Source organism: Pleurodeles waltl, chromosome 5 (genome assembly GCF_031143425.1).
Source record: "Pleurodeles waltl isolate 20211129_DDA chromosome 5, aPleWal1.hap1.20221129, whole genome shotgun sequence".
Classification (NCBI taxonomy): Eukaryota; Metazoa; Chordata; class Amphibia; order Caudata; family Salamandridae; genus Pleurodeles; species Pleurodeles waltl.
Genome location: NC_090444.1, coordinates 80,088,988 through 80,115,237, shown reverse-complemented (window position 1 = coordinate 80,115,237; position 26,250 = coordinate 80,088,988). Strand labels below are relative to the sequence as shown.

General features: G+C 45.6%; 1 protein-coding gene across 9 annotated transcripts in view; it reads left to right on the top strand.

Moving 5' to 3' along the window:
- The window catches only part of MAPRE3 (microtubule associated protein RP/EB family member 3), a 664,975-nt gene that overhangs the window by 546,878 nt on the left and 91,847 nt on the right, over positions 1 to 26,250 (top strand). For all 9 annotated transcript variants that reach the window (XM_069233631.1, XM_069233633.1, XM_069233630.1 and 6 more), the window contains one exon: positions 8,307 to 8,459. In XM_069233631.1, coding sequence (XP_069089732.1) covers positions 8,307 to 8,459 — 153 coding nt within the window. The remainder of the gene's footprint in view (positions 1 to 8,306; positions 8,460 to 26,250) is intronic.

Here is a 26,250-nt window from a genome sequence, read left to right as displayed (position 1 = left end):
CCACCAGAAGCAGAATGCTCTACAAGACAATTAAGCACTACATCTACCCCTGCCTAACTCACTGATCCCACACTCCACAAGTGCAATGCCCTCCACCTCTTCAGTGAAACAAATACAAGAGAAGCAGAAAACAAAGATACATCAAGCCTGCTTCCCCTCTCACACTCACCTCTTCTCGTACATTCTTGCAATAGTTATCCATCAAAGCCTTGTCTCTTATAGTTCTTGCCAACATATTGAACTTCCTCAAGAAAAGATGTCTTATCTTCATCCTTAATCATAGCTCTCTCCCCCCTTCATTGTCAATGCATTCTTCACTCGAGGCATCTTCCCAGAAGCTCTTAAAGGCGAGGTCATCCCAATTCTTTAAAAAAAAACAACAACAAAAAACTACACTGTATCCTGATGACCTCACTCCCCTGCCCTTCCTTGACAGGACCTTCTGAAAAGCAGTCTCCGGTCAACTCCAAGATCATATCTGTGCTAACCATCTTCTGCACAACTACCAATCTGGCTTCCGATCATACTGAACCATGTAGGCCTCTACCTTACATATCTTAGTTGGCACCTTCCTAGCCACAGACAAGGATGACCCATCTTCATAATACTATTGAACCTTTCACCTTCATTCGACACAGTTGATCATTCGATTCTCACCCACACCCTGGAGCCTTGAATGGAATTCACTGGCAATGTCCTTCAGTGGTTCTGCTCCTGCCTACCCAACTGACGCGGGTTTGATCACATGCTCACCGCCAGATCCCAAGAGATCCCTATCACTTGATGAGTCCCCGGGGTTCTTGCTGTCTGCTGTTCAATCTCTGAAGAAAGCGTTATGGGGCTCTACTCGCACATTTCAGCATCAAAATTCACCAGTATGCCAATGATGCAAAACTTGAAAGTCTCTTCCACTCCAGACATCCAGTGCCTCAAACACTTCCTGCGTTTCAAATAGACCTGGATGTCCAGCACCTGTCTGAAGCTCCACCCAACCAAGACACAATACTTATCTGCCAGAAATAAGCAAGAAATAGCATAACCTTGATTTAATGACCTTGACTGCTTCGAAACCCAGCTTTTACCAAATGCCAAGTCACTTCGATTCACCCTAGACACGAATCTCACCCTCAAGTATAACATTGTTAGAAACGGGCATCCTGGCTTTCCATTCTGAAGAACATAAAACAGCTTCTTCGTGAAAGCAACATCAGAACTGCTATTCAAGTCCTCTTAGTCTTGTATCTGGCTGCTGGCAATGTCCTGCAGCCTCCCACACTCCAGATTAAGCCCTCTTTAAGGGCGTCACACATGCTTCAGCACCTCTCATCCAGGGCCTAAAGATATATGATGATATCTGACCCATTCTAATGGAACTGCATGGACACCCCTTATTAGACCTGCCCTGTCTTCAGAATCAGCTGTATCATTTACAAAGCCATCACATCCAGCAGATAAGTTCACCTTCTCTAACTATGGCCACACACTGAATCCAGGACACAGTCAGACTGGAGACTAAGAGGTGTTAGAAAAATGAGGCAGAAGGCATTTTCAGTCTATTCCCCCAGAATCTAGAAAACATTTCTTTCTCCACCAAGACTGCCCTACTGCTGCTTCAATTTAGGAAATAAGTGAAGATGAACCTCCTTCTATAACATCTCACCACCATGCAGTAATAGCTTCTACAATCCAGCTACTTATTCCATCATTTGTCTACTTTATGGTTACCTTTGATCCAGTACAGAGCTCTGTTGCCTTTGATCTATGTCTGTGCTAGGCAGATACCAAATACATACTTGCAGTATGGACATTTGAGACTGCCTGATATTTATATTGCCATCCTGAAATAGATGAAGAATCGCCCCATAAGATCATCATATGCATTCACTTGGAACAGGTTGCACTTATGGTGTACAAACAACCACGCAAACCCAAGAAAATGCAAGGAAGAAATGGTAGTACTTCACCTTCTTTGTTTTTCTTGTTTACAGTTTTCCTCTCCCAGAGTATATTTGTTTGTCATCACTGCTTAATCAATCAGTCCACTTGTAGAGCGTGACGTGTCAGCCATGAGGGTATCCAGGTGCTGGCAGGGTCCAGGTTCTCAGTCGAAGAGCCAGGTCTTCAGCATCCTATGGAACTCCTGTAGAGGCGAGAAGGGGCTTAGATGCAAGGGAAGGCTGTTACATGCTTTGGCTGCAAGGTAGGAGAAGGAGCATCCTCCTGCTCCACTGCATTGTATGCAGGGGATATGGGCCAGCACAAGGGATGCAGAGTGGAGGTGTCTGGTGGGTTTGTGGAATCTCACGCGGGCGTTGATGTAGGTGGATCTGGAGTTGTGCAGTGTCTTGAATATGTGGGTGACGAGCTTGAGCTGGCATCTCTTCTGAATCAGGAGCCAATGGAGTTTTTGAGGTGGAGGGGTAATGTTGGTGCGACAAGGGAGATCCAGGATGAGTCTTGCTGCGGCATTCTGGGTGGTCTGTATTCTTTGAAATAGGTGGGCCTCAATTCCTACATAGGGGGTATTTCCGTAGTCTAGTCGACTGGTGACAAGGGCTTGGGGGATGGTGCGTTTTGGGGAAGCCGCTTCAGAATCTTAAATAACATGTGCAGTATGAAGAAGCAGAAGGATGACACTGTGTTGACTTGGGACCTCAAGGTGAGTTTCCTGTCCAGGATGATAGAGATTCCTGGCGTGCACAGCTGGGGTTGAAGTGGGCCCCAGGTCTATGAGCCACCAGGAGGTGTCCCTGGGAGAGTTGTTGCTACTGAAGATCAAGACTTCAGTCTTGTCTGTGATGAACTTAAGGCAGTTATCCCTCATCCAGTGGGCAACGCTGGTCATGCATTGGTGGAAGTTAGCTCTGGGAGCAGTGGAGTTTTCAGAGAGGGAGAGGATGAGTTGAATGTCATTGGTGTAGGCTATAATCTTAAGTCTGTGAGATCTGGCTATGTTGGCCAGGGGCACATGTAGATGTTTAAGAGGGTGGGACTGAGTGATGAGCCTTGAGAGACTCCGCAGATGATTGGTTTGGAGGTGAAGGGTGGAAGGTGGATTTGCTGTGTTCTCTCAGTGAGGAAGGAGCTGAGAGCAGGTCTTTGGATTCCTATGTTGTGAAGTCTGGCGATGAGCTTGTGGTGGGAGACGGTGTGGAAGGCAGCTGAGAGATTTAGAAGGATAAGGATGGCTGTCTCTCCTTTGTCGAGGAGGGCCTGTATGTCGTCTGTGGCCTCAATTAGGACTGTCATAGTGCTGTGATTGCTGCAGAATCCAGATTGGGAGTCATCCAGGAGGTTATTGTGCTCCAGGTAGATGATGAGTTGATAGTTGATGACTTTTTGATCCCTTTCACCGGGAAAGGGAGCAGGAAGATGGGTCTGTAGTTGCTGAGTTTGTTGGGATCTGCTGAAATCTTTTTCTATAGGGGTTTGATGTCTACTTGCTTCCAGTTTTCTGGGAAGGTGGCAGAACTAAGTGGCGTGTTGAATAGGGTGGAAAGTTCAAGGCTGATCCTGGATCCTCCCAGATTGAAGATGTGGTGGGGGCATGGGTCTGATGGGGGCCCTGAGTTAATGAATTTTATGATGGTGTCTTGAGTAGAGAGGTGGATCCAGGTGGTTAGCATTCGGATAGTCGTGTGCATGGAGGTATGGCCTCTGAAAAAGTGTTCAGGCTTGAGCTGAGGGTTTGAAGTTTTTGTAGATTGTGGAGATTTTGTCATGGAAGAAATCTGCAAGGCTGTAGCATAGGTCCTGAGAGTAAGAGATGATGCTTATCACCGTTGTGGGGTTGATGAATACCTTGACTATGCAGAAGAGCTCCTTACTGTTGTTGGGGTTAGCTTTGATGCAAAATGCCAGGGCTTTTTCTTTTGTCTCACATACTTGGCGATGGTATAGGTTGGGTGCTAGTTTGTAGGTGGTTCTGTCAGCTGGGTGTTTGGTGTGCCACCTTCTCTTGAAGTGACGCTTGCCTGTCCTGAGCTCCTCAGTGTACCAGCTGGCTTGCTTGGTGCATATTCAGTGTTTCTTGTTCTTGATGGGGGCGTCAATGTCAGTGCAGTTAGTGATCCAGTCATTGAAGCTTATGATATCCCAGTTCACGTTTTTGTGGTGTTTAGACAGGGTGAGGGTGTTGGTCCATTCGGTCTATAAGGCCTTGTTCCAGCTGCAGTGGGTGGCATTCGGTTTTGTGTGTTGGGGGGTAGGGCGTGGGGGACATGAGAGTTGTGATGATGAAGTGGACGAATGAGTGGTCGGTCCATGGGAGTTCGGTGGTGTGGCTGTATTTGATGCAGTCGCTAGAGGTGAATATAGGGTTGAGCATGTGTCCTGTGATGTTCGTATGGTCGTGTATGATTTGAGTGAGGCTGATTTTCTTCATGCTCTAGAGGAGGTTGGTGGAGTTAAGGTTGGTTATGTCGTTTAGTTGGAAGTTGAGGTTGCCCAGGAACTTGTTGTCCTTCGAGATGATGGTGAGGGGGCAATGAAATCGGTGATGAGGTTGCAGAAGGTGGTTTGAGGTCGCAGTGAATGGACTTTTTATGTGTGCGTGAGAAGTTTGAATCGGCTGTGTTAGTGAATGGGGAATCAGTTAAGCTTCCTGAGGTGCAGTGTGATGTGGGTGTGGCGGGGGAGGTCAAGTATGAGTCTGGCAGCCGATGTTCTGGATGGGCTGGAGTTTATTTGTAGATTCGGGCATGAAGAGTGTTTCCTTAGTCCTGCCTGCTGGTATTGAGTGCTTGTGGGACTGTCGGACTGGTGTTCTTAGGCAACCATTTGAAGATTTTTCGCAGCATGCATAGGATGTGGAAGCAGGAGGTGCACACTGCTTTAACTTGAGCCATTATGTTGAGCTTGTTGTCCAGGATGATCCCTAGATTTTTTGCGTGGTCTGTGGCTGTGGGTGTTGGTCCTAGCTGTGAAGTCCAATGTAGAGATCTTGTTGCCAAAGACCAGAACTTCTGTCTTGTCAGAGTTGAACTGCAGGTAATTGATATTCATCCAGTCTACTACCATGGCCAAGTAGTTGGTGAAGTTGTCGTTGGTGTACCATTGTTGGGATGGTATCATCCATGGATGTGGTGTATTTGTTGGAGTTTCTGTGGATGCTAGTGATTCCTCCACCTGTCATATTGATGCAGTCGCAGTGGGTGATTCTGTATCCTGCTGGTATGGTGGTGGTGATGCCAGGGCTGACGTGGTGTTGGGCCAGGTCACGGTTAGGAAGATGATGTTAGGCGCAAGAGTGTCGATAAGGTCCCAGACCTTGATGGCATGTTTGCTGAGTGAGCTAGTGTTAAGAAGGGTGCATGTGAGCTGGTGGCAGATAACTAGTGTTGCGTGTCAGGTGGGCCGGGTGTTGCTGAGAGGGGTTGGGGGTGTTCATATTGTGGCAGGTGAAGTGGCTGATGGTGCAGGTGAAAGGTCCTACCATGGAGTGTGGTGCAGTGTGGTGGCAATGTGGTTGAGTCGAGGACAGTAGAAGTGTAGCTTTGGGTGGTAGTTGGACCACAGTTCCTGGCGCTGGACGTGGATTGGCGCATACGGGCTTGCCAGCGGCACGCCTGCCACTAAGCAAGTCCTGGGAGATTGGAGGGGAACCGGGAGGTAGTGAGCTGGGCTGGCGAAAAGGCAGGGAAGGAGAGGAGGAGGAGGAGGAGGAGGAGGAGGAGGAGGTGGTGGGAGCAGGATAATGGAGCGAGAAAAGTGCAAAAAGGGACAGCAGCAAAAGCCGTCTAAAAAGGCCCAAAGAGGATAGAAAAATCAAAAAGAGCAAAAAAGAATGAAGGATGAAGGTGAGAACGAAGCAATAGGGAAAAGACTAAAGTGGAAAGTAAGGAAAACCAGCGGGGGACGGGTGGAAGCAGGTGCAGCAAAAAGGGCGGGAAGGAGAGCAGGAGCAGCAGAAAGGGCAGGAAAGAGAGCAGAAAGAGGCTCGAGAAGAGAGTGGCGCTGAAGCCGGAAGAGTGCAGCAGAGGACAGAGGGCCTGGAGGAATGCAGATCCTGGAGCTGGCCGAGCATCAGCAGAGGTAGGTGGAGAGCTGGGCCTGCTAATCATAGATCTTCTCCGTATTCTTTTCTTTGGTTTTTTTATAAACCACTTTTATTGTTTTTCATAACCACAGTATAAAAAGCAGGACAAAGGAAAGGATAAAGACTGCAAGCAAGTTCACTTCTAGATTTCCGTAACACATTCAAACATCCATTTACCTATTAACAATTGTTCATGACCTAATAATAATCCTACCATGGGCCAATATCTACCTGGGAGCAGTAATACATTCATTGACGCTGTTCCCCTCTGATGGATGATCCGTCTGATCTCCTCCTTGCAGTATGTCGCTTGGTCCGCAGGAAATCAATTAACATGTACGGTGCGTCAGGACCGAGCCATGCCGTCCATAATCCATAGGGTGGCAGATTTTGCTGTGAACTCAGTCGGTAACAACACTATCGCTAAAAGTGTGCGAGTACATTCAAGTGATGAAACATCCCCGTGTGACATGAAAGACGCTCCCAGTTGTAGTCTAGTATCTCGGGCATTTTAGGGTTGGCTTCGACCCACATTCCACAACCGTTCGCTAGTGCTGCATATGCCATGAAGATGGCTGAACTGTAAGAAGCGCATGCGAGTTGAAACCAGCAGTTCTTGAGGGGGGCTTTGTTGCATCTCTCCATTCATTCTCAGCCAAGGACCGTACATCTTGGTTTACGCAGGGTCATTCTGATCTTCACATTAAGCAGATTATTCCATGCGGACTGTTCTTTAATCCTTTCCCTCGTACCATGGATATTTAAAGGGACATACTTTCTTATATAGATAAGAGATTCGTAAGGCCAAACACATCTTTGTAAACCATTAACCTGTCCGTACAGCTTAGAAGTATTGTTAGTTCTTAGGAGAAGTGTAACACGCCTTACCAAGGGTATAATCTTCGAAATCATAAACGCTCCGGCTGCACAGTTATTGGACGCGATTACTCTATCTTCTCCATTCTCCAAAACATGAACTGCCTGGGACTACTTGGCATGAGTTCATACTGCAGTTTTCCAAAGTTCTTCAAGGTGTAGGATTAGCTTGCACTGAATTACAGAGTTTTCATTAGTTAGGGTTCTATATTTTACTCTTATTTTTCCTCAGAATGTTTTTATGCGGGTGTTTCAGCCTCATGCACTGTCATGTTGGCATTTCGATTGGTAGGATGCCTTTAAAAAGGTAGTAGATTTGGTCTTCTTCGGCCATGTTGTCTCAAGTAGTGCTCCTAACCTCACTTGTGTTTTCTGAATTCAGAGAGAATACCCACGGGGAAGAATTAGAATTGCACGTAAGTAACGTTTCTTTAAATTGTACTCTAGGTATTAAAAATCAGTGCATGTTTTTGAAACGTAAAAACTTTTAGTCTCACAGTGTTTTTTTTTATTTTATTTTTAAAGATTTATAATTTTTCCACCCCATCTTGATAGCTCACTCAAGCGCAACCTACAAAACAGAAAGACATTGCTAGTCAGTATTACAGTTTTCAGATATTTGGATCACCATTTGATAGAATATTTGCTTTGGAAATAAATCTTTTAATAAAATACAAATAACTATTTTTATCGTAAGTATATGTTGAAACCGGTGTGATATAACTCCATAGTCCCTTCAAACTGTACTTTAATCCATCTCTGATTATTATTCATGTTATGACATTAACATTCGTTGTTTTTCAAACAGTTCATGATGTTGTGGCTTCATTTCAGTTCACAAGGGGTCCATCCAATAATGTGCAGTTCCAGGCCGCTGTAAAAATATATTTAATTTTATTCTTCCATTTCTATTTTCCTCTTTTCATTACCCGCGTATAAGCCCATCCAACGCTTTTCGTTCATTAAAAGGACCTCTTCTTAACATAACAGTTCCGGATGGCATTGTCCCGCGCGGATGTGATCTGGGGATGCGTGTAGTGCGTGATTGCTGCTGCCCGAGCTGTTAGCAAACGGACAAACCGCCTTGGCTGGGCTGATAGACTGATATCCAAAAGTGAAAAAATTGAAGAATACAATGATATATATATGCGTATATGTATGTTCTTTAAAGGGGTTATTTGGCAGTGGAACCTTGGGAGTGAAGCGCAGTCCTTGGTGTATTTGTCTGACTCTCGCCTCTGCGGTGGGTCAGGACCGCTGCTTCTGAAAGTGTCAGACTCCTTGCTAAGTGTGGGGAGCGTTAGCCACTGCTCAGATGCTCTTATTCATGTGAGACAAAGATGTGCAGTAACGAGACTAATGCCATGCTTGCCCCGCTCTTCACGCCATGCAGCTCCTGGAGTTGAAACTGACAGTGGACGGCCTCGAGAAGGAGCGAGACTTCTACTTCAGTAAACTGAGAGACATCGAGCTCATCTGCCAGGAGCACGAGAGCGAGAACGCGGGCGTCCTGTCCAAGATCATTGACATACTCTACGCCACAGAGGTCAGTGCTGCTAAAGCGCAGGTCTTAGACCCTTCTGCGCGTCCCACTGCACCAGTCTCGTAAAGTGAGGAATGCTAGAGAGTCCAGAACAGGGGCAGTAGCCAGGTTGGGTGCATACGGGTCATTGATGTTCTCTTGTCTCTGTTTAAGTCTCTTCCTATGTTTCGAAGATCTAATTTAAATGTGCAAGAAAATGTTGCTTCCTATATGTAATGTATTGATCAGTGGTTTTGTCTCGGAATTATCTGTAAACAATTTATTCTAGGAAATGTGCCCTAAGAATCTAAAGTTTTACTAATGGGCTATATTTGATATGAAATGTATTTACACCATGTATAGCTGTAGTCCACATGCGGAGTACACTCGGACATCTAGTGTTGGGATCCAATGACTCGTAGTACCTCCTCTGAATCCCACAAGGCACCATACCAGTGACTTAAATTCAGGTGTTCTTTTTTGGACTGTGGTGTGCTTCACATTTTCTGTCACCTTTGCAATCAACACGTTGAAAATGTCAATGCTGGACAGCTGGAGAACTTTGCAGCATCGAACACTGCACTAAACATAACCAACAGAGACAAAAACAGTACCTATCAAGTCGAGGGCCAAGGAGCATGTCGTGTGAGAATTACTTTTTTAGGGGAAGGGGATCGGGAACACTGTTTTGCTGCTTTTGCAATAGCAGGTCCTTACCACCAGGCAAAAACAAGGTCTGTGACCTCTGTATACAAAGGGATCACACCAAGACTCTAGGCTCAATATACAACGCCATTTTGGTGAATGCTTCACCAGGTGTAGTAAGCACTATATAAGTACTATTTAGAATTACACAATTCTTAGCATTGGTGGTGGCTTATTTGAGACACAGCCAGACGAACATATTTCCTTATACCTAAACGATTGGCAGGTTAAGGGCAAATGTCACATGCAAAGCCTTTCCCATGCGCAAGTCATTCAGCTTCTATACAAACTGGTGTTTACAGACAATGCAATAAAAAACACCTCTATGTCACAACAAACCAAGGGGTCTCTGACAGGAACACAATTCCGTTACAGCAAAAAGCTTACTCCAGCTGAGAGTGAGTTATGGCATTTCAAAGGTGATTTCCCTTTACCATACATCACTTCCTCTTTGAGAATGACACTGTTAGGAAAGATGGATTCGTGTTTTGAGTTAGTACCTCACACAAGGTTGCACATCCAGCATTCTAGCCATACAACCAGAAAGTGGGAGAAACTGGAGAAACCCAGTGTACAGCACAAGCTGCTCTGGTGGAACAACGACAATTTCTTACTAGCAGATTGTCTAGATTCCCAGCTGCAGGTGACCATAAATGAAGATGCCTCCTTTACAGGTTGTGGAGCTCACTTACAGTTCAAGGACAAGGAGCAGCTCAGAGGCAAACCATACACATCATTGTGTTAGAACTTTCTTTAAATTCAGTTTCAAACATTATAGTACAGTACACATACAACTCAGACCATCTTACATCACAAATCAATATTAAGACCATCACAGTAGATAAACTATGGCCAGTGTGTTAGAATGTAGAGCAGTTCAGCTAGCTCTTCGACCATTTATCACTTTGTTTGAGGACAAATTTGTCTTAATATGCGCAGACAACGTGACCACTTTGCTCTACCTACAGAAACAATTGGAGGAGGCCACATGACCAGCAGTGTTGGCAGTGTTGGCTCATGAAATTTGGCGTTGCACAATAGAACACACTTGTTAGCAGAACAGCTACCAGAATTTGACAATGACTGGGAGCATCAAGAAACTAAACCGATATTTTCCAACGCTAGGAACCTTCAACTGTAGATTTGCTTGGCAAGTGTCATAACCCAAAACGCCACAATATCATTGTCATGTATCCACGCATGCTGTGCGTGGGGAATGTTCTGTGAATTATTTGGTCAGGGATGTTTGCCTATGTTTTTTCCCAGCTCCTACTCATTATGTGGTGCAGAAAATGTGTTGAGCATCATTAACACTGAAGATAATTGCCCCAGCATCCACCATGCATCCAATTCTCAAATCAGTCTTGCAGTTTGGCACCTGAGAGTTTAGAATTTGGTGACTTGCTGTTATCAAAATAATGCATGCAAACTCGAAGGTAGAAAACCTGTTATTCGTGCATAATATGCAGCTAAATGAAGATGTTGGATGGTTTATTGTTCTGATCACCAGATTCAACCCTTAGAGGCCACCATACAACATAGTTTGTTTTCTTCCTCACTTACAATATTCAGGAGTAGTCTACTTCTATAAATGTTCTGTTGTCGCCATAGCAGCCTACCTGCAAAATGGAGAACATCGATCAATAGTTGAAGCTTTTGTTACTAGAGCTTTTTGGAACAATTTTAAAAGGGTAATCCCACCAAAAATGCATCCTGTCCTCTTTTGGGACCTTAACAGTTTACTTGCGAGACTCATGGAAGCTCATTTTGAGCAATGCACGTGGGTCCTCTGCAGTTTCTTTCATAGAAGGTAGCCTTTCTGGTATCTATCACCTCCCTCGAAACAATACATGAACTTCATCATTTATCAATTTAACAGCTTTTATGGAGGTACCTAAAGAGAAGGAAGTAGTATGCACAAACCCACGTTTCTTGCCAAAAGTTCTCACCATTTAATGTCAACTAGTTTATAGATTTATCTTAGTTTATTTTTTTCAGCTCACACAATTGCTAGCTGAAAACATTCTGCACAAATTAGATGTCCAAAGAGCCATCATGTACTGTGTGGGCAGATGTCATGCTATTCAGAAAAGACACATCTTTGTGCTTTTCACACTGTTTCATCATGGCTTTCATATACTTAAGGATGGTTAGGCAGGATGGCTTGTCAGATGTATTCATGTATACCATAGTGTTACACCTCAAGCACATTCAGTACACAAAAAAGGAATGTGCTTTTGTGTGGACATTCACCCTAGAAAAGAGGCATTAGACAGATGCTCTGTGAGGAAATGGGGTGTATTATGTGCTGTGGTTAGGCACCCTCTTCGTGTAATACACTAGCAACTCCTTTAGGACCCCTGGGTTTCCTCTGTCAGATCCTCAGCTCAACCCTGGGTAGCGGTGGCACTGAGCAGCAAGGTTTACACAGAGGAGCAAGCGTTAAGCATTTTAAACAGCACCAAAACAACTGAAGAAGAAATCAACACGACACTCAAGAAATCCGACACCAATTTATACAAAATAGGCTGTATTTTATAACAATTTAGACACTAGAACGAAAAAGATCCACCGGAGAGTTGTGGCGATATAGATCTTACAAGAAAGAATAAATCAGTGCGATTTCACTCAACCACAGAGAAGCCTTGGCAAAGTCAACAAATTGGAAACTTGGAAACCTTTTCAAAGAAAACTTAGGTAAGTATCAATGTAGTGGGATAAAAGCACTTGGGGCCACTAACTTCAGTAGGGAACTAGTCAAGGAGACCAGCAAAGTCCCCAAGAACAGTTACCTTCACAGGGAGAGCAGTCCTTCAGCAGTTTCAGGCACTTGATCTGCATTGCAATGGAACCTTATGGGGCGGTCCCGATGGAAGGAGTGAAGGATGCTGAAGATTCTCTACAGATGCTGCGGATGCAACACAGTCTATAGGGGTCTTCCTGCAGGGGTTACTGTTGTATCCTCCACCGAAATAAGAGAAAATCCAGGAAACTTGTATGACTCGAACACGAAGATTTATTTCATCGTCAACACAAACGTCCTCACAGCCACCGAGTCACAAGGCAACTTCCAGCTCAGAATCTGTGAGGTCATCGGAATTCCAACTGATACATTCCATAAAGACATATTACAATTAGATAGACTTTTATAACAAAACACAACACATCTTCCCCCTTAACAAGGTAACCCCAAATAAATAAAAAAAAACTCCAAACCGCAAATTAAAATATGACCACCCTCAATACATAACATATTGATTTAGATACTTTGGTTTAGACACAATCCTTTTTGGCCTATCCAACACCTCCCCTGTATCCCCCTGAATAACACCTCCCTTAGCCCTCTCAATTTTATCCAAAACGCAGGCAGATTGAGTACTACTACCAACATCCAATGCTCCATCACCCCGTATGTCGCCTTCTGAACTCCCTGAGAGCGCTCCAGAATCTCTTTCCTGAAGGACTCCACCTTGCCTCGCTTCCTCACACACACTCCTCTCAAAGGTACTACCATCACCTACATTAACACCAATATCTCCACCAACCCAAACATCAGACAACCCTTTATTCACCTCTGGAACCGGACAAGCCACCTTCACCACATTCCTCATGCTCCACCATTTTCCTCCTTCCACCATAACAGAATGTTTAGACACTCTAATAACCTTAGTGATAGGAAAAAAACTAGAAACTCCCATCCTTTTTCCTTGAGGTTTCTTCACTTTAACTGCATCACCGACAGCAAATGGAAACACCTTAACTCTCTTGAGGTTGTCATATCTCCTTTTGCTCCTACTTTGATGTCTCTCTACGTTATCTTTTACTTGACTGAAGTCAACGCTTGTATCACTCCCCAAAGTTTCCTGCACCACCCACTCAGGAGAGAGTTCATTGCCAGAGTGTCTGCCTTTCAAAAGCGCAAAAGGAGTAACACCTGTAGAAGAATGTGGCGTATTGTGATAGCTCCAGATTCTTTCTGAAACCATTTCCTGCACGTTATTCCCAGAACTAACAGCCAATTGAATGGTCTCCTTGATCAACCTGTTCACCCTTTCCACTAATCCATTGCCTTGCGGGCTATATAAAGCAGTAGTAAGATGCTTTATGTTACATTTCCTTAAAAAGTTCACCATCTGATGTGAGATAAATTGTACACCATTGTCAGTGACTAAAAACTCAGGAATCCCCTCCCAATGAAAAATCTCCTTCAAAAAATCAATCACGCTGGTGGTATTCGGTTCTCTTAAAAATTGATACGATACCCATTTAGAAAAATAATCCACTGCAACCAATACATATTTTTTCCCGTCATTGCAAACTCTTTAACGGACCCATAAAATCCAAGCCCAACTTCTGCCATGGCTTGTCAAGGAAGGGTACAGAACACAAAAGCACCTCCCTGGTGTGCAAACTTTTATCTGCCACTCTACAACTACAACAATTCTTAATCACTACTTCCACCTCTGAGTCCATACTTGGCCACCAATAATATAAACGTAAACGCCTTCTCGTACCAGTAATACCAACACGCACTTGATGAGCCAACTTTATTAATTTGAGCCTTAGCTCGCTGGGAGGAATCAAACGATCACCTCTCAAAACTAAATCATCTTCCACGTTTAACTCCTCCTTGACCTTGCTGTAAGATTTCATTGTGTCCGAAACTCCCCCCGTTGGGCAACCTTCACGAATATACTTCTTAAGGAGAAGTAAAGATTTATCTTTGCTTACCGCCTCCTTCCAAACTGGCCTAGAAATGACTTCACCAGCTGCAAAAATACCATCAATCATTCCTACCACGATATCTTCATCGACTGACTGTTTCTCAATCCTAGTGCTACTCACAGGACACCTAGACAGAAAATCTGCTCTGCAGTTATTTGACCCTGCAATGTGCTTCACCTTCATATTAAACTCGTACAACCTGGCTAACAATCTGGTTAGCCTAGGACTGGTTTTATTAAAGACTTTGTCGTTCCAAAGATAGACCAATGGCTTGTGATCCGTGACTAGCGTAAACTCCCTTCCCCAAACATACGTTGAGAAATAATTAACTCCCCAGACACAAGCCAAAGCCTCCCTCTCAATCGTGCTATAATTCATCTCAGCTTCCGATAGTCGTCTAGATGCAAATGCGACTGTATGCTCTTTGCCTTTCTCCATCTGACTCAGAATAGCTCCCAAACCAACACCGCTTGCCTCCACAGTAATCACTGAAGGTAGATCCTCATCAAAGGGATGAAGAGCAGGAGCCTGTACAATGAGAGACTTAAGCGTGGAAAAAGCCTGCTCCTGCTCCTCCAGCCATGAAAACTTCTCCCCCTTCCTCAAAATCCTTCTTAACGGCTCCGACAAGTACGCAAAGTTTTGCACAAAACGTGAGTAGTACTCTCAAAGACCCAAAAAGGACCTCACCTGGTCTTTATTATTAGGTGCAGGGGAACTTTCAATAGCCAGTAACAAATCTCTTTTGGGAAGAATGCCTTGTGAAGAAATTCCATGACCTAAATATTCAACTGAGTCCACCATAAACTTACACTTGTCCTTCCTAACCGTAATCCCGTGGTCATTCAGAATACCCAAAACTCTGTCCAACATGAGCACATTATCTTGAAAAGATTCCGAACCTATTAGAATGTCATCCTGGTAAGCCAAAACACCCTGTATGTCACCAAACAACTGAAACATAAGTTTCTGGAACACGGACGCCGCAGAAGCTAAACCGAAGGGCATTCGCAAAAATCTAAAAGCCCCAAACGGGGTAATAAATGTGGTAAGTGAACGGGAATCCTTACTCCACTCTACTTGATGATAGGCAGACCTGAGGTCAATGGTAGAGAAAACCTTCATTCCCCCTAAGCGATCCAATTAAGTCTTGAATTTTGGGCAAAGGAAAACAATCAACCAAAATGTTTTTGTTTAAAGACCTCAAATCTATACACAACCTCAACTCTCCAGTCTTCTTAACCGCGACTACAATTGGAGACACCCATTGTGAAGAGTCAACTGGTTCAATAACCCCTTCTTTGCATAACTCACGCAGATGCTCTTTCAACATCCCCCTGACACTCAAAGGCACATTACGTACTTTGTGTACAACAGGAACAGCATCCGGTTTAAGAATTATTCTGTGTTCATACCCCTTCACCAAGCCAAGCTTATTACCGAAAACCTCAGAGTGTTTGATAAGAACATCCTGGATGGAATCTAGTTTTACCTCCACTTTCTCCACTAACGTAATGGGTTGTTCGGTCCCTGGCCTAAGCACCATACCGAACCGCCCCTGATCCTTCCACCCCAAAATATTGTACCCTCTCTTGGCTACATACACTTTAGTGTCAATGTTCTTGTGCTGGTAACCAATCATACCAATAAAGTACCCCAACATGTCAATCTCTTGACCATCAAATGCTACTGTTTTTATATCAGGAGCAGATAAAGGGAAGTCTCTCCAAAAGGAATGATAATTTGCGTCAGATACTATCGTTATGGGTGAACCTGAATCCACGATAACTTTCAACTTAACTTCTCCAATCATGACTTCACATATAGGATCCTTGGAACGCTTAAAACCAGACTTACAATTGGACGCATCATCAACCATCAGAACACACTTTTTGGACAGATGCAAATCACCACACTCGTCCATTTGCCTCTCAACAAATTGTTGTTGTTCAACTAACATCACCTTTTGAGCTTGTTTACACACTCGAGCAAAATGGCCGGTCTTCTTACACTTCATACACACCTTCCCTAAAGCTGGACAATTAGGGGAATTTGCCAAGTGTGAATTAGAGCCACACCTGAAACACAAAAGCCTTTTGGTATTGTTCTTTTTCAAATCCGGGGTAGTAGATATCACTGTTTTGGATTTCTGTGATACCAAACAAACATCTTCAACATGTGAACCTCTCATTTTACCCAATTCTTTGGAGGCTAGCACAGAACGTTCGATCCCTCTAGCAATTTCTAATGTTTCATTCAACGTTGGGTCCCTGCAACATAAGATCTTTTCTTGAATTTTTGAATCAAAACAATTAACAACAAGTTGATCTCTGAGATACTGGTCCAAAGGACCTACAAATTCGCTAGTAGACGCTAAAATTCTAAGTTCAGCTACAAAACTGTCAATTGATTCATGCTGAAATTGTTTCTGTGTGAAAGATTTGTGTTTCTCAACAATAATGTTAAGGTCATCCTTGAAGTGATTTTCTAATCTTCTCACAGCTTCGGTGAACACGTCCCAATCACCAATGGCAAAAGGTTGCGCCTGGGGTTGATGGTCGAAAATTCTTTGCCCTTCTGTGCCAAGGCAATTGTACAAAATCGCCTTCTTGCGAGCAGCAGAAAAGTTAACCCCATCAATCGCAACCAAGTAGCTCTCAAAGGATTTAAACCAATGCTGCCACCTTATCACAGGGATGCCAGGTTCAAGAAGAAATGCCAATGGTAAATTAGCTGTTTGCATCATGAAAGTAAAAATAAAAAAATAAAAATAAAACGGCAAACAGCTGAGTATGAGCGTGCGAAGCGCAGTGCAAATCCGCTAAGATAAATCCGTCAAAAACAAAATGTGAGGAAGAAATCAGATCAACCGCCAATCAGAATGTATATAAACTGCATGGGACATATGTAAAACCCAATAACATCAAAGGATAACAGTTGCAAAATGCTGAAATAAGTAAAGTAATGTAAGTAACAGTGATGAAACACAGCAGTAAGGTTGAGTGAATCCTCGGTGAGGATCCAACTGATTATGTCTCAGCAACCACTGAGCCGTGCCGTTCCTTAGAGACTACAGTGAGTCCTTGACATGTATAGTTCACGTACAGTTGAACAAAGTTTCAGAAAAACCAAAAATTCTGAATCGTCAAAGTTCACCACAGCCGGAAATCTGACTCATCTGTCGACGGTAACAATTTGCCGCACACATCCAAGCTTTCAAGAATAGAAGACGTGCAAACGTGGCGTCTATTACTTAGCAACCAAACAGTGTAGCGAGCCGGAAATGCACGCGTCCAGATGCCGTAAGCTCTCGTGGATCCGTAACTAGGTAACAGATTGCCACACTCTTCCACGTGGCGTCCGTTACCTGGCAACAAACTAATGTTGCGAGCAAGTGCAAAACAGAGAAAAATGGCAATCAAAATGTTACCGCAATCATCGAGTGAAAAGTCTCCCAATAAAGGATGCCAGAAACGTCACAGTTTAAATAAGTAACAGAACGAAAGGCTGCAAGGACACGAAGAAGTAGATGAGGTCGCATAGGTTCGAATGGTGTTGACCAGCTCGTCGCCAAAAGATGTTGTATCCTCCACCGAAATAAGAGAAAATCCAGGAAACTTGTATGACTCGAACACAAAGATTTATTTCATCGTCAACACCAACGTCCTCACAGCCACCGAGTCACAAGGCAACTTCCAGCTCAGAATCTGTGAGGTCATCGAAATTCCAACTGATACATTCCATAAAGACATATTACAATTAGATAGACTTTTATAACAAAACACAAAACACAACAGTTACTCAGTCCACGAAGATGGTGAGGGGTTCCTGGTTGCAGGGTTGACGTTCTCCTAAGTCCCCTGGCCAAAGTCCAATCACCACTTGTAGGTAATTGGCTCTGTATATACTATCTCAAAGTGAGAGATATTGTGCTCAGAGTCCAAGGGTTCCCCTTAGAGGTAAGATAGTGGCAAAATTAGATAATTCCAATGTTCTATTTTGTGGTAGTGTGGTCGAGCAGTAGGCTTATCAGTGGGTCATGTTAAGCATTTGTTGTACACACACAGGCAATAAATGAGGAACACACACTCAGACTTAACTCCAGGCCAATAGTTTTTATCCATAAAAATATATTTTCCTAATTTATTTTTAGAACCACAAGATTCAAGATTTGGAGTAAATACATAAAATGCAAGGTACTCCACACAGGTAAGTAAGGAACTTTGAATTAGAGCAGTAACATACACAGTTTTAGTTAAAATGGCAATAAGCTATTTTAAAAGTGGACACACTGCAAAAATCAACAGTTCCTGGGGCAGGTAAGTATTGGTTAAGTTTCTGAGGTAAGTAAAGCACTTACAAGTTCAGTTTCCTGGGCATAGGCAGCCCACCTTTGAGGGTTCAAGGCAACCCCAAAGTCACCGCACCAGCAATACAGGGCCGGTCAGGTGCAGAGGTCAAACGAGGGCCCAAAACACACAGGCGCCTATGGAGAACAGGGGTGCTCCGGTTCCATACTCTGCCAACAGGTAAGTACCTGCGTCTTCGGAGGGCAGACCAGGGGGGTTTTGTAGAGCACTGGGGGGGACACTAGTAGGCACACAAAACACAATCAGGGGCGGCCGAGTGCAGTGTGCTTAGCAGGCGTCGGGTTTTCAATAGGAATCAATGGAGAGACCTGGGGGTCACTCTAGCGGTGCAGGCAGGGCACAGGGAGGCTTCTCGGGCCAGCCACCGACTGGGCTAGGCAGAGGGTCGCCTGATGGTCACTCCTGCACTGGAGGTTGGTTCCTTCTGGTCCTGGGGGCTGCGGGTGCAGTGCTTGGTCCAGGCATCGGGCTCTTTGTTCCAGGCAGTTGCGATCAGGGGGAGCCTCTGGATCCTCTCTGCATGCGTCGCTGTGGAGGTCAAGGGGGGTCGTCTCGGGTTACTCATGAGGTCGCAGTCGCCTGGGAGTCCTCCCTGCAGTGTTGGTTCTCTGGAGCTTGAGCCAGGGGTGTCGGGTGCAGAGTGTGAAGTCTCACGCTTCCGGCAGGAAGAGTGAGTTCTTTAAAAGTTGCAAGAAAGTTGCAAAGTTGTTGCTGTTTTTGAACAGTGCCGCTATTCTCGAGAGTTTCTTGGTCCTTTGGTTCAGGGCAGTCCTCTGAGGCTTCAGAGGTCGCTGGTCCCTGTCTGATGCGTCGCTGTGCAGGTTCTTTGAGTCAGGAGACAGGCCGGTAGGGCTGGGGCCAGTCAGTTGTCGTCTCCGTCGTCTCTGCAGGGCTTTCAGGTCAGGGGTTTCTTTGTGTATGTTGCAGGAATCTGATTTCCTGGGTTCTGGGTCGCCCCTAAATACTAGATTTAGGGGTGTGTTTAGGTCAGGAGGGCAGTAGCCAATGGCTACTGTCCTGGAGGGTGACTACACCCTCTTTGTGCCTTATCCATGAGGGGAGGGGGGCACACCCCGAATCCTATTGGGGGAATCTCCCAATCTCAAGATGGAGGATTTCTAAAGGCAGGGGTCACCTCAGCTCAGGGCACCTTAGGGGCAGTCCTGACTGGTGGGTGACTCCTCCTTGTTTTCTAATTATCTCCTCCAGCCTTGCTTCCAAAAGTGGGGGCAGTGGCCAGAGGTGCGGGCTTCTCCACTAGCTGGGATGCCCTGGGGTGCTGTAACAAAAGGCATGAGCCTTTGAGGCTCACCGCCAGGTGTTACAATTCCTGCAGGGGGAGGTGATAAGCACCTGTACAGGCTTTGTTCCTGGCCACAGAGTGACAAGGGCACTCTCCCCATGTGGCCAGAAACTCATTTGGTTGTGGCAGGCTGGCAGAAAGTGGTCAGCCTAGCACTAGGAGTCGGACTGGTATTCAGAGGGCATCTCTAAAATGCCCTCTGGGTGCATTTTACAATAAATCCCACACTTGCATCAGTCTGCATTTATTGTGCTGAGAAGTTTGATACCAAACTTCCCAGATTTCAGTGTAGCCATTATGGAACTGTGGAGTTCGTGTTTGACAAACTCCCAGACCATATACTCTTAATGGCTACCCTGCACTTACAATGTCTAAGGTTTTGCTTATACACTGTAGGGGCATAGTGTTCATGCACATATGCCCTCACCTGTGGTATAGTGCACCCTGCCTTAGGGCTGTAAGGCCTGCTAGAGGGGTGACTTACCTATGCCACAGGCAGTGTGAGGTGGGCATGGCACTCTGAGGGGAGTGCCATGTCGACTTAGTCATTTTCTCCCCACCAGCACACACAAGCTGTGAGGCAGTGTGCATGTGCTGAGTGAGGGGTCCCCAGGGTGGCATAAGATGCTGCAGCCCTTAGAGACCTTCCCTGGCATCAGGGCCCTTGGTACCAGGGGTACCATTTACAAGGGACTTATCCGGGTGCCAGGGCTGTGCCAATTGTAGGAACAAAGGTACAGTTTAGGGAAAGAACACTGGTGCTGGTGCCTGGTTAGCACGGTCCCAGCACACTTTCAATCATAACTGGCATCAACAAAAGGCAAAAAGTCAGGGGGTAACCATGCCAAGGAGGCATTTCCGTACACCACTGGACTGCCAGTCGCCTATTGTCTTGGTCTCAGACCAATCATTTCTGAGTCAATAACTTGCCTTCTGAGGGTCGTACCAACTCTCTGACATCACTCCCAGGTTTAGCAGACTTGCGTGCAACTCTGTGTTGGGTCTTGTCCTTGGTAATGCACATCAGCGGTGGTAACAGCTTGGAGACTTTGGGCTACCAACGTGCCCAGCAGCCTTTTTCAGCTGTTGTGTCCCTGTGCTGCGAACATTAGGCCAGTCAGCTGGCCCTTGGAGTTCTCATGGCTTGACTGGGCTCTGGAGATAGCTTCTCCATGAGTAGGAAACAGTAGGACAGGCTCTCTCTTCACTAGCAACCAGGTACAGTCCTCATCGGTGCAGTCTCTCTTTGCTGGTCCCTCAGTGCAGCTGGGCAGTCCTTCTTTGTCTTTTTTTCCAAGTCATTTGAGATAAGGGTGTCGGGGATGTCCACTTTATGCTCTGAAAGGGCCCTCAGTGCAGGATGCGGTTGGTAGCCAATGGGCTACCAGGCTCCCTCCCACCTAGTGACCACTTCCTGTGGAGTGTGGCATCTGGCTAGCCCAGGATGCACCATTCTGCCCAATTCCAAGATGGTGGGACCCCTCTCCTGGCTTACAGACCTCCCTAGCCCATTTCCGGGGTGTAGATACCTCACGGTTACTTGCCCCTGGTGAAGCTGGTATGTCAGCTGCTTTCTCCTCTCTGTTCCCTGTGCCCCCCCCCCCCAACACTTTTGCCATATCTGCACTTCAAAGGCAACTTCACTTTTACAGCCTGCATTTTGGAGTTAACATCTGGGTGGCTTCCTGCAGGAGGGAGGTGACACGTACCCCCTCACCACCACCCCCTGCTTGCAGTCCCTCATTGTTCTCCTTCCTGAAAGTCATCGGCACATGTCTCTCCCAGAGGGCAGATGACTTTCTTGTGGGGGAACATGCTCCATATATGCCCGGAACGGCACAGGAGTTTTAAAGGCAACAAAGTGCATTAATTTCGACTTGGGATACAAGTCTGGCTTAATGTAACAAGATTTGAGTACCCACTTTGGTTGCACCATTCTAAAGTTAGCACAGCTGAGGAATTCAGGATGTAACTCTGTACTCACCAATTGGGCGACCAAGTCTTTCCATAGTAAAGTGGTCATCTTGCTTGATTTTTACCGTCAGAACATGTGAAGTACATGTCCTGCCTGTGTCATATTTGGCACCCTGGCTTTAGAGCTTGGTAGGCCTGCCAGAGGGGTGATATACACACGTCCAGGAGAAGTGGTGGCTTGACCATTACTTTCAATGGCAGAGTCATGCTAGCAGTGCACGACTGCTCTACCAGTGTGCAGTGGCGGACTGGGAGGACTTGCTTTACTTGGGGGACCTCCAGGGTAGCATAATCAGTGCTGCAAGTCCTGGGGTATCACTCTAGCCTACATGCCCTGGGTATCGGGTATCATTTACTAGGGACTTACAGGTAAGTTAGCCACTTCCAATTGGTTATAGCTACTTTGACATACACTTTTAGAGTTAAGGCACTGAGGTCTGGTTAGCAGGCCTCAGTGCACTCTGAGTGGAGAAACCAGCAGCATCAGTTGAATAACTTGGGGGTGACCCTACAAAAAGAAGCATTTCCTTACAATCTCCCACTTATGCTAGTAAACCACCACATTAGGGATGTGTGTACTACTATTCGGTTTAAGCACAGCATGCGATTTGCAACTACACATGCTGCAAACTGAAAATGTTCCTTACCCATATCACTCGTTTTCCAGTCTGTAGTTGTGTATACATATATGTCCCCAGATGGAAACATTGTGCAACAGGTTTTAACATATTTAAAATAACACTTGCTTACAGTACACAGACTTTACTATAGCCTTATAACCCACAGTAGCAGGCTATACTGGTCATTAAAGGTCTGCTCCAGCATTAAAGGCCCGAGCCAAAGGAGAGGGCCTTTAACAAGGGACCAGGACTTTAATGCCAGTATAGCCCAGCAATGGAGGGCGGAAAGACTGTTAGATCATTCTGCCACGAGAAGGCAGAATATTGTAATATAGCCTTAGAACCTGCCGTAGCAGGCTCTACCGGCTGTTAAAGGCCCAAGGCGAGGGCCTTTAACAAGGGAGAGGGCCTTTAATAGCCGGTAGAGCCCGCTAAGGCTATTAGAACATTCTGCCATTAGAGGGCAGAATGTTCTCCTAAATAAAACAAAGGCTTCATGGAACCGGAGGGGATTAAAATCCCCTCAGGCTCCGTGAGGCTTTGTTAACAGATGCTGCTGTGAACAAAGAAGATTGGAATGTTGGCGCTGCGGGCTTTTACCGGCGAGTAAAAGCTCGGAGCACTCCATTGTTTTCAATGGAGCTGCCAACATTCCAATGTTCTAATATAGCCTTAGAACTTGCTGTAGCGGGCTCTACTGGCCATTAAAGGCCCGCTCCCGAGTTAAAGGCCCGAGCCGAAGGGGCAGAATGTTCTATCAAATAAAACCAATTCCTCACGAAGTCCGATGGGATTAAAATCCCCTCAGGCTCCGTGAGGCTTTGTTCACAGCTTATGCTGACCTTGAGCTCACTGGTGCTGTGGAGGAAGGAAATTTTGTTTTGAATATAACTGATGAGAACACGAAAGGCAAACCATTGTGTGAAATGGTAATAGGTGGCATTCCAATTGTAATGTCAGGCTCTCCTTACACCATAGTCAATGAAGACATATGGAAAAAAGTGTTCGCAGACAAAATTGGCGCTCATTTATTGCGACCGGATATACAACCTGAAAGCTACACGGGTGAAAAGGTTGATATATTGGGATTTAGATGGCTAATATTCTCATTCAAGAACAGGAGTGCCAGAGGAAAACTATATGCGGCAAAGAAAGGGCCATCTGTGCTCGGGTGGAAGGATCAAGGACAACTACAGATGATTTTGGATCCTAATGGTGAAGAGAAAGTGTTGGTGGTGAATGAAGGTCTATCATTAGCTGCGGAAATGGGAAAGAAATTCCCCAAAGTGTTTGATAAAAAGTTGGGAAAATTGGTGGGATTTGAACGTGAGATTGTATTAAAAAAAATGCTGTACCAAAAGTCCATAAAGTAAGACCGGTGCCAATTATGATAAGAGACGATGTATCTAAAGAGTTGGACAAACTAATGCAAATGGATGTAATTGAACCTATAGAAAGTTCAGAGTGGATTTCACCTGTAGTAATCGCACGGCACAGCAACGGGAAGATTCGCTTATGCATTGACTTAAGATATTGAAATGACAATATTATCGTTGACCGCTTTCCATTACTGAAAATTACAGAAATGGTGTCAAATTTGAAAGGTGCCTGTTGGTTTTCTACCATAGACTTCTCCGCGGCATATCATCAGATTCCTCTGTCTGCAATGTCAAAGAAGCTCACAGCGTTCATTACACCCTTTTGGGTGCTTCCAATATAAGGGAATGCCATTCGGACTGACGTCAGCTGCTGCTGTCTTTCAACGCTTAATGCATAGGCTATTTGGGAAATGTGTTTTCAAGATGACATTTTGGTGTTCGGGGAGAATAAGAACATGCATGATGGGAGATTGCGGCATGTGTTGGGGGTGTTGGAAAGTAAGGGTTTGACTGTGGAGTTGAGTAAATGTAAGTTTGCTGAGAAGAGTGTGGATTATCTTGGACATAAGATTAGTGGTGATGGAGTAAGACCAAAATCATCCTTGGTTGATGCTATTATTAATGCACCAACCCCTACTAGTAAGGATGATGTGAGGTCCTTTTTGGGAATGGCGGAGTTTTGCACAAAATTTGTTTGGAATTTTGCAGATAAAGTTTATAACCTGAGACTTTTACTCAAGAAAAACACAGTTCATGTGGAGTGAGTTGTGTGAACAAGAGTTTGTCAGGGTTAAGGGCGACTTAAGCAAGGTGGCAAACTTGGAAAGTTTTAATCCTGACCTTGATCCCTTTGTGACCACAGATGACAGCAATAAAGGTCTTGGTGCAGTGTTATCTCAAAAAGACAAGTATGGGAAAGAGAGAATCATTTTGTTTGCGCCCAGATCTTTGTCACCATCTGAGGAGAAATATCCTGTCATTGAAAAGGAGGCTTTGGCGTGTGCGTGGGCATTGGAGCACTTCCGTGCATTTGTGTGGGGTAAGAATGTGACGATTCAGTGTGACCATAAACCCCTAATTAAGTTGCTCACATGCGAGAAGGTAGTGTGTTGGCTTCGGCAAGAATTGCAAGGCTGTCCATGCGTATGAAGGATTTTTTGTACCGAATGGTGTATGTACCTGGTAAGAATAATCTATTACCTTACTGCTTGTCTAGGTTGCTGAACCCATTGGAGAAATGTGTGGATGACCCATGGAATGATTTCAGTATTGCCTTGGTACATGACTCCGGTAAACCTGCTATAAAAAAGATTTGTGGAAAAAAGAGATGGAAGGCGATGCTGTGCTGCAGTCCGTTTCGAAGTATGTTCTGGAAGGTTGGCCTAAGAAAGATCCGTTGTCAGAATCCTGTAAACAATTTTGGGAAGTTAGATCAGAACTTTCTGTGGACAAGGACATTATTTTGAGGGGGGAGAGAATCGTTCCACCATGTGGAGTAAGGGAGGTGATTATGGAGTTATGCCATGAAGGTCATTTCGGCACTGTTAGGACTAAGGGGGTTATTCTGACCGCGGCGGACGGCGGTCGCCGCCTGCCAAGCGGATCCCGCCGAAAGACCGCTCCGCGGTCAAAAGACCGCAGCGGTCATTCTGGCTTTCCCACTGGGCCGGCGGGCGACCGCCGAAAGTCCGCCCGCCAGCCCAGCGGGAAACACCCTTCCCACGAGGACGCCGGCTCAGAATGGAGCCGGCGGAGTGGGAAGGTGCGACGGGTGCAGTTGCACCCGTCGCGAATTTCAGTGCCTGCAAAGCAGACACTGAAATTCTTCGTGGGGCCCTCTTACGGGGGGCCCTGCAGTGCCCATGCCCAGGGGCCCTGCGGCACCCCCTACCGCCATCCTGTTCCTGGCGGGAGAACCGCCAGGAACCGGATGGCGGTAGGGGGTGTCAGAATCCCCATGGCGGCAGAGCGCGCTCCGCCGCCATGGAGGATTCTCAAGGGCAGCGGGAAGTCGGCGGTACACCGCCGACTTTCCGTTTCTGGCCGCGGCTGAACCGCCGCGGTCAGAATGCCCAGCGGTGCACCGCCAGCCTGTTGGCGGTGCTACCGCCGACCTCCGCCATGGCGGTAATTACCGCCAGGGTCAGAATGACCCCCTAAATCCATTGTCAAGGCTTTATTTTGGTGGCCAGGTGTGGACAAGGCTGTGGAAAGTTTTGTCAGGTCTTGCAATGTGTGTGCTACAGCAGATAAAAGTTTACGTACCTTAAGACCACCAATGTAACAGAAACCTTTACCCAAACAACCATGGGAATATGTTGCCGTGGATTTATTTGGCCCAGTGGGTGAAGCACAGGAGTATGTGATTGTGTTGAATGACTTGTATTCGAGGTGGCCAGTGATTGGAATAGTGGAAAAAGCCAACACTAACGCGGTTTTGGAATTTCTTGCTAAAACATTTTTGATGGAAGGAATTCCTACAAGTGTGTTAAGTGACAACTGTGTTCAGTTTGTGTCTGATGCAGCTAAGGCGTATTTTGAGAGGATTGGTGTAAGGAAATGGCTCCCTGTTGCAGTTACCCCCCACTTTTTGCCTGATACTGATACTGATACTGATGCTGACTTGACTGAGAAGTGTGCTGGGACCCTGCTAACAAGGCCCCAGCACCTGTGTTCTTTCACCTAAAATGTACCATTGTTTCCTCAATTGGCACACCCCTGGCACACAGATAAGTCCCT